Genomic DNA, 17,512 nt, shown 5'->3' with positions numbered 1-17,512 from the left:
ACATGTTTTCATGCTAACATTCTCAGACGGCTGTTCTCGGAAAGGCCCTCAGATGCACAACACGGACGTGTACTGTGTACTGTGTGTGCGTGTGTGTGTGTGTGTGTGTGTGTGTGTGTGTGTGTGTGCACACGCGCCTGTGCGTGCGAAAGAGCCTGGGCTTGCACGTGCATGCCTTGCACATGTATTGTATGTACGATTCTACGAATGTGCAATACATACTGTACACACATGGATTATTCTAAAGCATTTGTATTCATGCATTCACTACACTTTCTGTGTGTGTGTGTGTGTGTGTGTGTGTGTGTGTGTGTGTGTGTGTGTGTGTGTGTGTGTGTGTTGAGAGAGAGAATAAATGACACATGAGGGGTGAGTCAGTTAGGGCTTGCTTGCGTTGGGCGACTGGAGAGACAGACAGCAGACTGGTCTAAATAGGAACCAGCCAATGTGTGGAAACACATGCACACGTGCACGCACACATGCACGCGCAACTCAGCAGCACCTGATGGGGAAATAAATGGCATAGACAACTTTAATGTAAACACTTAGACCATTAAACGGGTCTGGGTCCGTAATTTGCTGATTTACAAGCCCACAATGCGTCAGGGAAACTTTCTCTTTTGGAGCTTGAGCTTAAAGTTTGGGAACCAGTGTTTTAAACCCCACTGGTAAGGAATCATAGCATTGTAAATATACTTTCTAATAAATACTATACTATAAATAATCAATTGCGGGATGCCATACAATAGCGTCCTGGAATAAAATCAAAGTTTGAGAAGTGACCCCCTGCTCACAGGGGGTCACTTCATGGTGCTTGTAGATCTGATATTTTTGAGACTTCTTCTTGAATTTCTCTTCTCTGGCTCCCTATGGCACAAACTCTTTTCAGATCCCCAGCCCACAGCCAAATACATAGTCATTTAATTCGGAGGCCCTTGACATGAAAACGTTTGAGATACCCTTAAACGAATGGCAAACTCGGAAAGATTTGAACTTTCTCACGCTAAAAAAGAGTGCCGGTCACCCTGAAACAACCGAGGCTCGAGGAGGATGCGGCGGTCACACCGACGCTGGAGAAACTACCGTCGTGGCTTCCGTGTGGTCGCACTACGCCGTCATTATACGCCCACTTTCTATTGGTCAACTGAGGCCAGCCACCACGTAGACCCCAGCACCTCTACGTCATGTATAGGGGAAGCTCCCTGTGTGTGTGTGTGTGTGTGTGTGTGTGTGTGTGTTATACCGTCTGGACTTTCCGCACATTTCACAATAGGGTGATGTTTTTCAGGCAGAAACAAATACGTATATACATTCTTCATTTTTCTTTTAGGTGAACTTTGAACATTCAGTGGATTTTCTGTGGCCTGGGATTTTTTCTGTGTCTGTGAAGCCTTTTGAGCTGCAATGAAAACAGGCAAAACAGTGAAAACAACAGATTCCTACAGTATGTCATATAATGGGATTTGCCGACTGTCAGCAGGAAAATCAGAGCACTTGTTTGAGCCAGAAAACCCCAAACCACAGAAAATCCACTGAATGTTAAATGTCCAGGTTTTTTGGGTGCAATTGAGCTCAGAAAACCTAAAACAATTAAGATTTATTTTTATTTATGTCACAATCCCTTTTATCTGAGTTCCCAGAAATGTTTCGCCACTAGGGGACGACGACGAGAAAAAACACTTATGCCTCTATTTCCACTCTCTCTCTCTCTCTCTCTCTCTCTCTCTCTCTCTCTCTCTCTCTCTCTCTCTCTCTCGCTCTCTCTCTCTCTCTCTCTCTCTCTCTCTCTCTCTCTCTCTCTCTCTCTCTCTCTCTCTCTCTCGCTCTCTCTCTCTCTCTCTCTCTGTCTCTCTCTCTCTCTCTCTCTCTCTCTCTCTCTCTCCCAGGTCAGGTGCGAGGGAACAACAACACCACCTTCATCTCCAGCGGTCAGGTGATGAACTTCAGCGGCGACGTCATCGTGGTCTACGTCAGCCAGACGTCGCTGGGCAGCGGCGAGGGGGCGGGGCTGGAGGACGCCTTCGGCAGTCCCGTCCAGGAGCAGGCGGCCAATGAGACGGCTCCGTTGTTCCAGAGTAGCCTGGCCACGACGACGACGACGGGGGACTACATTACCCACAATTCCTCCTCCTCACAGGCCGGGACGCTACCTGTCCAGGAGGTGATGGACGAGTGGCCCAGAGGGAAGTGAGAACACAAACATGTCTGTTGTCGTTGTTATTTGTATTGAAAAGGAGACTTTTCACACCCTCGACATTTCTTCCTTTTGAAGATGACAACGGACCGATGGCTTTTCATCCTGCTGCTTTCCAGTGTAGTGACCATAACATATCGTTGCTGTCGGGCAGAAGAAACCTTGTATCTCCATATTTCAACTTTTACCCCCCCCCCCCCTCTATAAATTACGGTAATGACAATCTTCATCACTCACACACACACACACACACACACACACACACACACACACACACACACACTAAAACCTGTCAACCAACCATAGCCTAAGGGCCGATTCATACTCTTATTTTAGAGCCGAATAAAAGTCGGTTCGGCGCTGTAGAGCCTACAATGTGACGTCATTTGAGGTTCGGGGGGGCGGGTACCGTCCTAAAGTCGTCTCTTCGGTGCTACTGAAAATTTCTGACGAGCCGAAATCATTTCGTCACTACAGCGCCGAAACAGCGGTAAAATAGGAGTATGAATCGGCCCTTAGACGGTTGGCCTCTGAGCAGCTCCACGAGAGCTCCCCGAACCTAGGTGGCCGCTGACCCAAAATGATGTGTGGTGGTGAGCATCTTTTGGACATTTTTCCCCTTGTTTAACCCATTCTGACCCGAGATCAGATTCATACGAGGTTTCCACTGGACACACATTGGTCTGATCAACCCATTCTGACCTGAGATCAGATTCTAAAAAATGTCAGTCGTTCTTCGATTTTTCAAAAATAGCAGACCTACAAGCTCGTAGCGCGCCACTCTGTGGCGCGCTATGAGCTTGTAGATCTGCTATTTTTCAATAGCTAAAGCATAACATGATGCCAACACCAAAATGGGTTCCCGTTCAGAATGGGTTAAAAAAAAAATACAAATGCAACCACTGTCCTACTATTCCAATCATCATACGACATTTGTCAGAGAATGAAGGGAGAAGTAACCCAGAATGGAACTACACTTCCGACCCACCAGAGGCTCCCAGCCCAAAGGTTGAGAACAAGTGCCATGGCACTGCTCTACCTTGTTCCATCTCCAAGAACAAAACACACTAGTCGGCCAGGCATATTATTGCCTCAGACACCTTCTTATTGGCCAGAGAAACGCCAGAGAAGGCTTTCTCTATGGAAACCCCCTGGATGATTAGCAAGACAATGGTGGGGAATTCTTTACGAAACTGGACCTTAGACTGGCAAAGAAAGAACTGGAAAGTTAACAGTATTTTATGACGTCTGGAATTATTATTCTGGAATTATTATTGGACCCCTTGATCAGTGTCAGTTTGATGAGTTTCTAAAACAAAGTTTCCTGCATGTACAGTATGTGTATGTGAACACAATGTTGTCATAGGCTAGGCTGGAAGACCCTCTTATAGATGGCCAAACTCCTGCATTAAATTAAGTAAAAATGCACATACAGTATAATAACAACACGCACACACACACACACACACACACACACACACACACACACACAGTTGAAGTCCCTATTATCTCTAGTTCAGCGGTTCCCAAACATACAGTATCTGGATCAGGGCAGGGTCCACTTGGTTACATCTCTAGAGTGGTTACGGTGGCTGTACCGCGTGTATCGTCAGAGCGCGTTTATTGTTATGCGTTCCGGCTTAGATCAATTTAACCAACTAACTCATTCAAGGTTTTAAAGAAAGAAATTTAGGACGCAGATTAAGACAAACTTAACGTCTTAATCTGCGTCCTGAATGAAATATTGGCACTTCGGCTATTCCGCGTGTGCGGCCACTTTCTTGTTTTTGCAAGATTCCCTCTTCAGTTTATTTTCCCGTGGTCCGGCACCCGCTACATGGGACTTTGGTGTGCTTAACCCATTCTGACCTGAGATCAGATTCATACGAGGTTTCCACTGGACACACACTGGTCTGATTAACCCATTCTGACCTGAGATCAGATTCTTAAAAATGTCAGTCGTTCTTCGATTTTTCAAAAAATAGCAGACCTACAAGCTCGTAGCGCGCCACTCGGTGGCGCGCTATGAGCTTGTAGATCTGCTATTTTTCAATAGCTAAAGCATAACATGATGCTAAGACCAAAATGGGTTCCCGTTCAGAATGGGTTAAAGCATCCTCGTGCATAGTGTTTAAAGAAAGAAATACCATGAAATGTATTTTTTATTCTTTAAAAGGTCGTTGCAGACTGGACGCGTTTTTCGGAAAACCGGCGGAAAAACGCTGCTAAAAATCAGAAAAACGCAGCAGTGTGCCCTTTTGGACCTTTGGGTGTTTTTCCAATTATTTGGGATCCCACTTGCAAATATCCTCACGGTCCACCAGTGGGCCCCAAATCCACAGGTTTGGGAATCGCTGCTCTAGTCTGTGGAGAAGCTACTTGTATAGAAATGAGACTTATCCACTTTGAGTATGAAGCCTTTTTCATCCTATGTCTAGATGTTGTTCTCATTGCGCCATAGAGGTGCAGTTTGGTTTTTTTAAAGAAGAAATGCTATGCATTTGTTAAGCTATATTATAAGTGGGTTCTTTGTTCTCCTATGTTTTTAATATGCCGTACTTAATGAAGAAAAACACAAAATGTCAGCGCGTTTGTTTGTTTTACAGAATTTGTATTCTGTGGTGTGGATTGTGGTTTTATTTCAGAGGATACACATGTGATACTTGTTTCAACAGAGAAAGAAATTGTGATATATATATATATATTGTAAAACCAGAGAATGTTTCCTTCTATGTAAAGCTTTTGTGTTTGATTGGCGTGATGTGGTTTTCACTCATCGGCGTCATTGGTGGCGTTCAAAGCTCAACGCATTCCAGGAAGTCTCAATTTTCTCAACCTCAAAATATGTCTGTCTGTCACCTTACATTAATTATGTACATAATATACGGAGGAGTCAAGCAGTGACTAAGAGAGACTACTTTGATTCGCATTAAACAGGTTTTTACATCAAATCATTTCTTTCCCGTTTTCTTTTTTTTGTGACCAACATTTCATTTTTGTTTTATTTAAAAGGACCCCGGGTTAGCACAGACATTACAGGAGAGGGAAACAACAATGGTGTGTACGTATAACATAATACATGTTTCTTTTTCTAACAAAATGTGACAATGATATTGAAACAGACAAACATGGATGCATCAGACTTTGTTTACAGGAGTACAAGTATTCAACCTAACGGAGTCCTGATTTGACCTTCTGTGCCGCTGTGAGTAGGGCTTGGATGAAATCTGTCCTTGCTCCCAGCTGTGCTCGAGCCTCCAAACTCAAGACGTCATAGAAGGATAACTTCCAACGGTGGATACTGAGGTTATGGGGCGGTTTCCATCTCATTACCAGCATCTTTCCTGTTTTCTTTTCCCTATTCTATATTTTGCTGTTTCAGAATTGGTAAATTACAGTCATTAACCACCTAAACCCTCTAGTTTCAGAGAACCGGACTTGAGTTGCATGAACTGTATAGAGGGTATGGACATGCACATGCAGATCGAGTGGCAAAATTAATTTAATGTTGTTTAAAGTAATTTAATGCAATCGGATAGGACTTGTCTGTTTGGGCTGTCAAGGCCAGGAAGTAGTTTTTGCCACTCAGTAGGCGTTCATGCATCACTATACGTGTGACATCATCATCATACAAGGTATGATGATGATGATGTCACACGTCGCATACCCTCTAAACTTTGACCGCTTTGTTCAGTTATCCCTTACCCCTTTATCCCTAAACTTATTTGCCATTTTTGACTATTTTGAAAAACCTTTTAAAATAGTTCAAATAGCCGATCTACAAGCTCACAACGTGTAGATCGGCTAGTTGAACTATTTTAAAACGAAACGGGACACATTGCCAGGATGTATTTGTTGCCGAATGCGTCCCCCCCCCCCCCAGTAATAGGCATAGTGGGGTTCAAGTGGTCAAGTAATTGATCTATTTCCCCCTGAAGCGTGATGATTGTAAATCAGTGCTAATTACTCATTCTCTGTTCCCGGTCCCAGCGTCGACAGACGCCCCCGGTCTTTCATCAGACCGGGGGCCGTGGAGGATGGCTAACAGCTGTGGTGGAAAAACTACTCAGATGTTTTACTTAAGTAAAAGCACTAATTCTGCATTATAGAAGAAGTACTCTGTTACTAGTAAAAGTCCAGAATTCAGAATGTACTTGAGTAAAAATACGAAGGTATTGGCATCAAATCAAAATGTACCAAAACTAGAAAGTAGCCTATACTCACTATGCAGAATGTCCCATTTAAAGTTTTCAAATGTATACAAATCTTTGGAAAATAGCAGATCTATAGATCGGCTATTTTCAAATGGTCAAAACATGATGTGAGAAGAACTGTCATGCTTGCCTTCAATGCCTTGCGGGAGAGAAGGGGGAGGAGGAGGAGTGTGTGTGCTTTTGTGTGTGTGTACTACACGTGGTGATGCGCAGCAGCGCAACTGCGCAAGTTTGTTTACTCTGACTAGTGTCATGGCGGCGCCCATATCGCAAATGGCTATATTCCTCCTTGTTTCCTTCAGCTGCTCCAATGAATCCAGCACAAAGTACAGTCAAAGTAAGTTGTTGAGTCCCAGCAAATTATGATGATCCCATTCCCACCGGCTATACCACCGTGTGTTTGTTTATGTCGGTCGCGTGTGTGTGTGTTTGTGTGTGTGTCGTGTCGTGTATCATGTGAGCGAGCGAGCGAGACAGACAGACACTGAAAGAGGCTGCGCGTGTGTGTGTGTGTGTGTGTGAGAGACAGTGTGCGTAGCCTATAGCTACTTTTGAGCGAGAGAGAGACGGACAGATACTGAAAGAGACTTTGCGCGTGTGTGTTTGATTTAAGCAATATTACACGAGAGGGTGTGGGTTAACGTGATTATTGCCACGACAGGGATGCGGTCAGGAACGAGACGGAGTCGAGTTCCGAAAGCATCACTGAAGTGGCAATAATCACGTTAACCCACACCCTCGAGTGTAATATTGCAATTCTACCACAGTTACCCTTAAAACTATTAAAATCGCTGAAAGAATATATATTTTTAATGACAGATGTAGTCACTACGACCACAACCTTCCCAAGAAACTAGCTAGCCTAGCCACCGAGTTTGCTAGCGCTCTGGGAGAACAGAGCAGCTGAATTCTTTGTTTTGATTAGGTGGTGAACAGTGCTGGTTTAACCCACGGCTAGAAGGCTGTTTCAACCAATCAGATTGCTTCCTCGAAACGACCTGTGGTAGAATATCAAATATTAATTCTGGTTTTGGTTACAATTTACAATTTAGGCATTTAGCAGACGCTCTTAATCCAGAGCGACTTACATTAAGCAAGAACAAAAAGCATGGGAATACATCACATAAAGACATTTATCATGAAACATGCGTAGCTAAGAAAGTAACAGTGGAATATCTATAATGAAACTATACATATAAGCTATACATCTATACTACTATGCTACACATATGTACTATGACGTGCTATGACTACATACAATGCACTTATGCTGTCTACATAACATGCTATAAGTCTGTATCAAATGCTATCTAAGTCTACAGAATTGCTATCTAAGGGGGTGGGGTAAGTGCTATGGGCCATGATGGAGTCTGAAAAGGTGGGTTTTCAGACTACGGCGGAAGATTGGGAGTGATGCTGCAGTTCTGACTGCAATGGGAAGTGCATTCCACAGTTTTGGAGCCAGAAGGGAGAAGAGTTTGGGACGTGTGGAGCGTTGTCCCGGCGTTTTTAGTGAGGGTACTTCCAGCTTCCCTGCGTTGGCTGATCTGAGTGAGCGGGAGGGTTTGTAGGGTTCGATCATACTTGCAAGATATGGGGGAGCCATACATTTGGTTGCTTTGAATGCCAGCATCAGAGTTTTGTATTCTGTGCGGGCAGCGACCGGGAGCCAGTGGAGGGAGCGGAGCAGGGGGGAGACATGTGAGAATTTTGGCTGGTTGAAGACCAAGCGAGCTGCAGCATTTTGGATCAGCTGGAGAGGCTTAAGTGCACATGCTGGTAGGCCAGTCTTGGTCTTTGGTCTTTGGTCCAAAGGTCTTTGGTCTTTGGTCTTACTTTGTTTATAAATCCAGACTCAAATTAGTATTGCCACCACCACCAATAAGAGCAGCTATGAGCTATCTCAGCCTGCACAGTATACAACATTCACTGGAGCAGTGGAACTGGAACCCTCATGTTGTTGGTTGTAGCCTACTTGTATTTAGTTGTTTGCTATAAATATGTATTGATAGGCCTACATAGCATCATCAAAATCACCACCAGTCCCCCCTGCTATTGGTATTATTATCACTGTACTGAACTGAAGGCATGAGTGAATGGCCTGGAAGTGGGAGCCCGTTTTTCTTTTTGAGTGGTGCAACCACTCTATTATAGACAACTATGTGTGTCCCTGGTTGGCTGGCTGTGTCCCCGTGTCCCTGGGTCTGAGCACGGAAATAGCATATTTTCTCCACCAAGTGTTTTGGATGCGGGGCGGCTCACCGGAACCGGCACCGGCGAGCCGAGACGAAAAGTAACGAAAAAGTTACTTTTCGAAGTAACGCTTTACTTTTTGGTTTAAGTAACAGTAAAGTAACTAAGTTACTTTTGAAATTATGTAACTAGTAACTGTAACTAGTTACTTTTTAAAAGTAATGGTCCCAACACTGCCGATGAGGGAGAGCAGCCAGAATCTGTCTGCAGACCTGCTAAAGTTGCCGTAGATCTTTGATTGGTAATGGTGGATTTTCTAAAATTAGATTGCATATCGTTCTGACAACTCCCCTTCCACTTCAAACATGTGCAAAGCTGATTTCACTTCCTTTCCTGATCACCTCTAAAACAGTGGTTCCCAAAGTGGGGTCCGGGGACCCCCAGGGGTATCTGAGGGAGTTCCAGGGGGGACCCATCTATTTTGTTCATGTTCATAAAGTGCTAAAGTGTTTAAAGCAGTGGTTCCCAAACTTTTTCATGTCAAGGACCCCCAAATTGACACTACTTAGCCCGTGGACCCCCATTTGAAAAGATATGCCAGGGACCCCCATAAGAGAAGACGTACACATTTTGACGGCTACATTTAGACGTACACATTTAGACGTCTAAATTTAGACGTCTACATTTAGACGTCTGTATACATTTAGACGTCTACATTAAGTTTAAACGTTTAAATGTAGACGTCTAAATGTAGACGTCTAAATGTATACAGACGTTTAAATGTAGACGTCTAAATGTATACAGACGTTTAAATGTAGACGTCTAAATGTAGACGTCTAAATGTATACAGACGTCTAAATGTAGACGTCTAAATTTAGACGTCTAAATGTGTACGTCTTCTCTTATGGGGGTCCCTGGCATATATTTTCAAATGGGGGTCCACGGGCTAAGTAGTGTCAATTTGGGGGTCCTTGACATGAAAAAGTTTGGGAACCACTGCTTTAAACACTTTAGCACTTTATGAACATGAACAAAATAGATGGGTCCCCCCTGGAACTCCCTCAGGTACCCCTGGGGGTCCCCGGACCCCACTTTGGGAACCACTGCTCTAAAAAGAGGACAGGTAAAAATAAAAGAAAATGTCAAGAACGTTCACAATATAGCCTACCCGGTATCTAAGTTTAATCTGTCCATTATCACAAGGGTCACTTGGTGCACAAAATATACATCACTTCTGAAAGCTTTTTTATTTTATTTTTTTTAATCTTTTAAATAGCTACAGGCCTATACTTATCTTTGTTGTAGGAACATAAAAAATATATATACATTTACTTGCGGCCCATTGTACTGGACTACTGGAAAACGCCATGTGATAGTACGCCATCTAGTGGTTAATGCATGTCACTGTAACATATGTTATTGTTTGGTTAAAACTAAAGTTGCTTTGTTTTTGTTTGTTAAAATGTTTAAAGCTCTATATTGTGAAGTGATAATAATCGTTATAGACTACTAGGGACCTTCACAGTTTTTCAGTAAAGGGCCCCTTTGTCGAGAGGCGAAACCTAACCTCCAAATTAAATTTCCTAAATGTAAATATAAAAAGATTTTAAATTGTCATTTCTCAGATCCTTTGAATGTGTTTGAAGAGAAGTTTGAATGGGATTTATTGGTGTAATTATGTAGGATTACTACTGCGTGTCAACGTTTGTGCTATTGCCATTGAGAATGCATTGGGAGTTTAAGTTAAATAACTCAGAAACTAAGTCAAAAGTTCCAGCATGTGTGTCCACAGTAAGCTGAATTATAAAAAGTGTGAATGGAGTTTCTAGGTGAAAGTGATTTTTTTGGTGCCAAAATCTGCCATTATAAAGTTCTCGTTTTTCATCATTTTGGACCATGGGCTATAGCCCATATCGTACGGCATAATATAGCATGCCGTTTAACATCATTTTTGAGGATTTGAAAAAGAAAAAAAACGATGGGTTATAGCCCATAGTTTTTTTAATTTTTGGAGAAAAAAAATTGCGGAGTGTTGCGGAGGATGAGAAACATTAGCATTAATTGAAAGCACTATATTTACTATAAGACGAAAATCCCTCGAGATCCATGGTCTCGGAGTGATTTACGCCTTTTTTTCAAATCCTCAAAAATCCTCAAACAGCCTGCTATTATAGTATGCTGTCCGAGACCATGGGCTATAGCAACACTGATAGATACATTCAAAAATACCAAAAGTATTTTATGACGCTATGCCCTGCGCATATGGGCGTTGCGCGGCAACGGTTTATGATGCTATGCCCTGCGCAGATGGGCGTCGCCCTGTTGCAGATGGGCGTCGCCCTTCGGAGATGGGTGTCGCCCTGCGGAGATGGGCGTCGCGTGGCAACAGTTTATGTCACGCGTGACGTCACACCAGACATCTGTTCAGCCTATATTGGGTGTGCCTCATCATAGTGCCGAAAAGCTGTACAAATTAAACCCTTGTTGCTGAAGTCCGTTTTCATTGGCAACAAGCTGCTTGTTCAGAGCTCTACATATAACTGTTTAATATCATAATCTCCACACTTTATGAAAATAATATGAATCAATAACCATCCAGTCAAATCACATTGACACAAAAACTACAGGCCGGCCAATCAAGGGGCAGAGATATTATCGCAGCTTCGTCATATAAACAATACTGGACAATACAAAAGGCAATCAGGTTTGAACACGTTGACGTGCAACCGTTTCCGTAAAATACAGTTACTTAAGAGTAATAATGAATTAAAATTATATATAGTAAAGTTTGAATTGACGTCCAAATAGATAAAAAAAAACATACACTCCCCACCCCCCCATCCCCCTCCATCCGTTTCCTAGCATGTTTTGAAAGATGAACCGAAAGAAAGACAAAGGATGGGAAAGCACCCGTCCTTTCAAGCTGAGCCACCAGGTGGTGTGCATCAGCAGCATCAACTTCCAGAAGAGGTCGGTGACGGGCCACGTGGAGCTGACCGTGGTGCCGACCGGCGGCGACCTGGCGCGCATTCGCCTCAACTGCAAGCAGTGCAGCATCCACGGGGTCCACGTGGACGACACGGAGGCCCGGTTCTGCTACAGCGACCCCACGCTGGAGGTGTGCCGCCCCGACGACTCCAAGCAGCGCAGCCTCGGCAACTTCACGGCCGCCTGCGCGGCCGCCGTGAGCGCCGTGGACCCCGACGGGGGGGACGGAGGACGCGGAGAGCTGGACATCGAGGTCCCGACTACTGCGTCGCAGTCCGACGTCCTCCGGAAGCAGCAACAACAGCAACGGGATGACGCTGCAGGCGATGATCCGAAGGCGCTGAAGGTGCGCGTGGACTTTCACCTGGACCGGCCCAAGGGCGGACTCCACTTTGTCATTCCCGGCAGCGGCGACGGAAGCATGGCCGAGAGAGCGGCTCACATGTTCTCTGTTGGACACCAGGCCCGGCTCTGGTTCCCCTGCGTGGACTCCTACTCGGAGCTGTGCACCTGGAGGCTGGAGTTCACCGTGGACGCGTGCATGACGGCCGTGTCGTGCGGGGACCTGCTGGAGACCGTCTACACGCAGGACATGAGCCGGAAGACCTTCCGCTATGCGCTCTCCGTGCCCACGGCCGCGCCCAACATCTCGCTGGCCGTGGGGCCCTTCCAAATCCTCGCGGACCCCCATGTGCACGGGGTGACGCACTTCTGCCTGCCGCGGCTGCTGCCGCTGCTCCGGCACTCGGTGGCATTCCTGCGCGACGCCTTCGACTTCTACGAGGAGATCCTGTCGTGCCGCTACCCGCACGGCAGCTTCAAGACGGTGTTCGTGGACGAGGCGTACGCGCAGGCGTCCTCGTACACGTCCATGAGCGTGCTCAGCACCAACCTGCTGCACGGCGCCGCCATCATCGACCAGAGCCCGCTGACGCGCCTCTGTCTGGCGCGGGCGCTGGCGCGGCAGTTCTTCGGCTGCTTCATCTCCGGGGCGTCCTGGGCCGACCGGTGGGTGCCGGAGGGCATCTCGGGCTACGTCTATGGCCTCTACCTGAAGAAGGCCTTCGGAGTCAACGAGTACCGACACTGGGTCAAGGAGGAGCTGGACAAGCTCGTGGAGTACGAGCTGAGGACGGGAGACGCCGTCGCGCTGCACCCGACCCTCGGCGGAGGCACGGAGAAGAGCAACGTGAACACGACGCAGTCGTCTCACCTCCACTTCGCCGTCCGGCGGCCCAACACACTGTCCTGGGAGTACCGCAAGATGTTCCGACGCAAGACTCACCTGCTGATGAGGCTGATCGAGAAGCACGTCAGCATGGAGTTCATGCTGCAGGTCGTCGGCAAGCTTCTCAGCCTGGCCGGCACGGCGGCCACTGCGTCTGCGCAGCAGAAACACCAGACGATGGCTCTTCGCGGGGAGCGGCCAGCGTGGAGCCAGATGCTCGTCTCCACCGACGGGTTCCTCAAGCTGATCTCCAACGTCTCGGGCAAAGACGTCGCCCCGCTCATCGGGCAGTGGGTGGACCAGAGCGCCGCTGTCTTCCTGGGAAGCTTCGCCTTCAACCGCAAGAGGAACGTGCTGGAGCTGGAGATCCGGCAGGACGGAACCCGCCGGCGCTACGTGGGGCCCATCAAGGTCACAGTGCAGGAGCTGGACGGTTCGTTCGACCACACGCTGCAGTTGGAGGAGAAAAGCGGCGTGCGCCTCGACATCCCGTGCCACTCCAAGAGCCGGCGCAACAAGAAGAAGAAGATCCCGCTGGTGAGCGGCGAGGAGGTGGACATGGACCTCTCGGCCATGGACGCCGACTCGCCGCTGCTGTGGGTGCGCGTGGACCCGGACATGTGCCTGCTGCGGCGCGTGCGGCTGGAGCAGGCCGACTTCATGTGGCAATACCAGCTGCGCTTCGAAAGGGACGCCGTGGCGCAGGAGGAGGCCGCGGCGGCCCTGGAGGCGTTCCCCACGCCGGCGTCCGCGCAGGCGCTGGTCGACGTGCTGGAGAACGAGCAGTGCTTCTACAGGGTCCGCATGCAGGCCTGCTTCCGCCTCGCCCAGATCGGCAACGCCGCGGCGGCGGGCGCGTGGCCGCAGGAGGGCCGCCTCCGCTCCCTGTTCGCTGCCATGTTCTGCTGCAAGGCGTGTCCCGGCATCGTCAAAACCAACGACTTCAGCAACTTCCAGAGCTACTTCCTGCAGAAGACGATGCCGGCCGCCATGGCGCTGCTACGTGACACCCGTGAGAACGTCTGTCCCAAGGACGTCCTCGGCTTCGTCGTCGCCCTGATCAAGTACAACGACAACCGGAAGAACGCTTTCTCGGACGGCTACTACCGCGCAGACCTGGTCGACGCACTGGCCAACTCCCTGACCCCTCCGGCGTCATCGGTGGCCTCCTCCTCCAGTGGCATCGAGGACAAGGCGCAGCCGCCGGCGACGACGACAGCGACGGCGCATGGGCTGAGCGCGGACGCTCGCCTCGTCCTGGAGGAGATCACCAGCTTCCTCAACATGGAGAAGCTGCTGCCCAGCTTCAGGAACGCCGTCACCGTGCACTGCCTGAGGGCCATCCGCCGGCTCCAGAGGAGCGGTCACGTTCCCAGCGACCCGTCGATCTTCGCGTCCTACGCCGAGTACGGACACTTTGTGGACGTCCGCGTGGCCGCGCTGGAGGCGCTGGTGGACTACACGAGGGCGGAGCGGAGCCCGGCGGAGCTGGCGGGGCTCCTGGACGTGGCCCAGAGCGACCCGGTTCCCTACGTCAGGCACAAGGTGCTAGGCGCGCTGGCAGAGAACCCGCCCTTCACCGCTGCAGCGGTCTCCTCGCCTCTCCGTGACGAGGCCCTGGTGGAGCGGCTGTGGACGCTGATGAACTCCGGCTCCTCCCATGACTGGCGGCTGCGCTGCGACGCCGTCACCCTCTATCGCGCCCTGTTTGGCGAGACGCGCCCGTCCTGCTTGCCTTCCTCCTCCTCCCCGGAGCCGGGGGGCCCGGGGGCTCAACAGCCGGACGACCGCAGAGAGATGCCGCACGCCGCTGTGCTCGAGTCCAAGCCGGGGATCAACGACGCCGTGGCACACACTCCCGAAGGACCGGCGGACGCTCGCACCGCTACGGACAAGGAGCCAGACCGGCCAATCCCCCGAGCAGGAGTCGGCGGCGTGCGGAAACCCCGGCCCCCGCGGCGCTCGAGGAGGAAGGCGGGCGTCGTTCCTCTGGACTGTCCCCCGGCGGAGGACGGAGCAGAGGAGGACGGAGACAAAGAGGAGAATCGAAAGCACAGACGCGACAGCAAAGACAAACAGGACAGAGACACGTGTAAGGAGGAGGAACATGAGAGCAAAGACAAACAGGACAGAGACACGTGTAAGGAGGAGGAACATGACAGGAAAGACAGGGACACTCGTAAGAAGGACACTCGTAAGAAGGACAAACGTAAGCGCAAACACGAGGACAGCGAGACGTTGACCGCGAGGAACAAGGAGAGCCACAAACACGAGGAGGACGTTCCTCTGGACTGTCCCCCAGAGGAGGACAGAGCAGAGGAGGACAGAGACAGAGAGGACGTTCCTCCGGACGGTCCCCCGGAGCCGTTAAGGCAGCGGGCCGACGAGGGCGAGAGCAGAGGAGGAGGACGCCGCCGCCGCAAGATCCGACACACCGTGATGGAAGAGGACGTCGTCGGTGTGGAAACGGACAGCCAAGCGTTTGATCAGAGTCTCCGTTCCAATTCCGATGACGTCGACCCACTGGAGACACCGGGTAAAGAACCGCCGTCGTCGATCGAACGGCCCGTGCTTTCCGCGCCCACCACGCCCGTGCATTGCGCGCCTGCCACACCCACGCCATCCTTCTCCAAGGAGACTACTTCCCCCGTCCACCACCTCCACGAGCACAAGAGGAAGAGGAAGGAGGCACGGAAGAAACGGAAACACAAGCATGAGAGAAAGGCCAAGGATAAGGACAGGGAGAGTGAGATAAAGGCAGAGGATAAGGACAGGGAGAGTGAGAGAAAGGCCACGGATAAGGACAGGGAGAGTGAGAGAAAGGCAGAGGATAAGGACAGGGAGAGTGAGAGAAAGGCCAAGGATAAGGACAGGGAGACGGACGACAACTCAAAACACAAACATAAAGAGATGGACACAGAGAGGTTTACTGTACAGAAGGAGAAGCGCAAACACAAGCATGCGCACGAGCGCAAAGAGAAGGACACAGAGAGGGATGCTGTGAAGGAGGAGAAACGCAAGCGTCGGAGCAAAGAGGAGAGAGGAGAGACGTCTACTGATAAGGAGAATCACAAGGAGAAGGACAGAGACAGATACAAAGACGGGAACGCTCACAAGAGCAAATCAGAGAGAGACAGATTAAAGAGGTATAATAAAGATAATGATATACATGAGAGCAAAGAGGTCATCAAGGTGACGCAGAAGGACACACGCAATGTCCACAACAAGCACGACAGCAAGAAGGAGAGAGACAGAGGCGGGTGTAAGGAAAAAGACCAACACACTCACAAGGGTAAGAAGGAGAAAGACAGAGACAGGGATAAGGGCAAAGACAAGCATGAGATCAATGAGGACAGCGATACGCGAACATTAAAGGACATGCACAGACATGACAGCAAGAAGGAGAGAGGTGGAGACAGGGATAAGGAGAGAGTCAAGGACACCCCGGAGAGTAAGAAGGAGAAGGATAGAGACAGAGATATGGAAAAACACAAGCACACTGAAGAGAGTAAGAAGGAGAACGATAGAGTCAGAGATAAGGACAAACACAAGCACACTCAAGAGAATAAGACAGAGAAAGACGGGGATAAGGAGAGACACAAGCGAAAGCGGGACAGTAAGGAGGACAGCGACACCGTGAGGAAGAGGCCGAAACACGAGAATGACAGCCAGGAGAAGGAGAGAGACAGAGAAAGAGACAGCTACAAGAAGAAGGACGACGACGGTGAGACACATACCGCAAGACACAAGCGTGATAAGCGGGAGGACAGAGACAGGTGTGAGGATAATCGTAAGCACCGACGCGAGAGCAAAGACACTTGTAAGGAGGAGAGACATGAGAGCAGAGAGATGGAAGACAGAGACGAGCGTGAGGAGGAGAGACATGAGAGCAGAGAGATGGAAGACAGAGACGAGCGTAAGGAGGAGAGACATGAGAGCAGAGAGATGGAAGACAGAGACACGCGTAAGAGGGAGAAACGTACGCGCAGGCACGAGGAGGAGAGCGAGACGTTTACCGCGAGGAACAAGGAGAGACACAAACACAAGAAAAAGCGCGAGAGCCGGGACGATCACAAGGACGGGGAGAGGCTTCAGGAGGACACATTTGACACCAAGGACAGGAAGGACACATCCAAACACGACACCAAGGACGCATCCAAACACGACAGGAAGGACACATCCAAACACGACACCAAGGACACATCCAAACACGACAGGAAGGACACATCCAAACACGACAGGAAGGACACATCCAAACACGACAGGAAGGACACATCCAAACACGACACCAAGGACACATCCAAACACGACAGGAAGGACACATCCAAACACACTCACAAGAAGAAGAGCGAGGGCAAGAGGAGGAAGGACAGGGAAAGGTACACGTTGAACCTTGAACCTTGAACTCCCGTCACGTGCATTTCCCCCCCAATCACTGCGCTCGTTACATTCACGGAGAATGTAAACAGAATATTTACAAAGTGTCCACACCGTTGCCTTGGGCGGTGCTTCCACAAAATGCCTGCATACTTCAGTTTGGACACTCAACCGGATAGGTCCTGCCCAGCATGGTCTCTTCTGCATTGGTTGAGGATAGCTCGGGGTGGGGACAAAATAAAAGAGTTTCCCCAGCTGTTAATGTGTCTGGTTTTGAAGGTACTAAAAGGAGCAGTGCCCCCGGGTGCCTGTGGAACT

At 49.1% G+C, this 17,512-nt stretch overlaps 2 protein-coding genes across 2 annotated transcripts in view; both read left to right on the top strand.

Annotated features, from left to right (window-relative positions):
* tnfrsf11a (tumor necrosis factor receptor superfamily, member 11a, NFKB activator) overlaps window positions 1-2,822 on the top strand; it is a 28,348-nt gene extending 25,526 nt beyond the window's left edge. Inside the window, exon 12 of the mRNA XM_080794114.1 lies at window positions 1,887-2,822. Within this exon, the coding sequence (XP_080650240.1) occupies window positions 1,887-2,191 (305 nt within the window). The 3' untranslated portion in view covers window positions 2,192-2,822. The remainder of the gene's footprint in view (window positions 1-1,886) is intronic.
* An 8,654-nt stretch (window positions 2,823-11,476) lies between these two features.
* On the top strand, window positions 11,477-17,221 carry LOC308336041 (transcription initiation factor TFIID subunit 2-like; the record flags this gene model as incomplete). Its single annotated transcript, XM_080793285.1, has 1 exon — window positions 11,477-17,221. One exon carries the CDS (start codon window positions 11,477-11,479, stop codon window positions 17,219-17,221), a length of 5,745 nt encoding a protein of 1,914 aa, XP_080649411.1.
* Window positions 17,222-17,512: the final 291 nt, after the last annotated feature.

The sequence above is a fragment of the Protomyctophum bolini genome (genome assembly GCF_963924005.1).
Source record: "Protomyctophum bolini genome assembly, chromosome: 21".
NCBI classification, from domain to species: Eukaryota; Metazoa; Chordata; class Actinopteri; order Myctophiformes; family Myctophidae; genus Protomyctophum; species Protomyctophum bolini.
The sequence above is the reverse complement of the archived record's forward strand: the minus strand, read 5'-3'. Positions and strand labels throughout refer to the sequence as shown.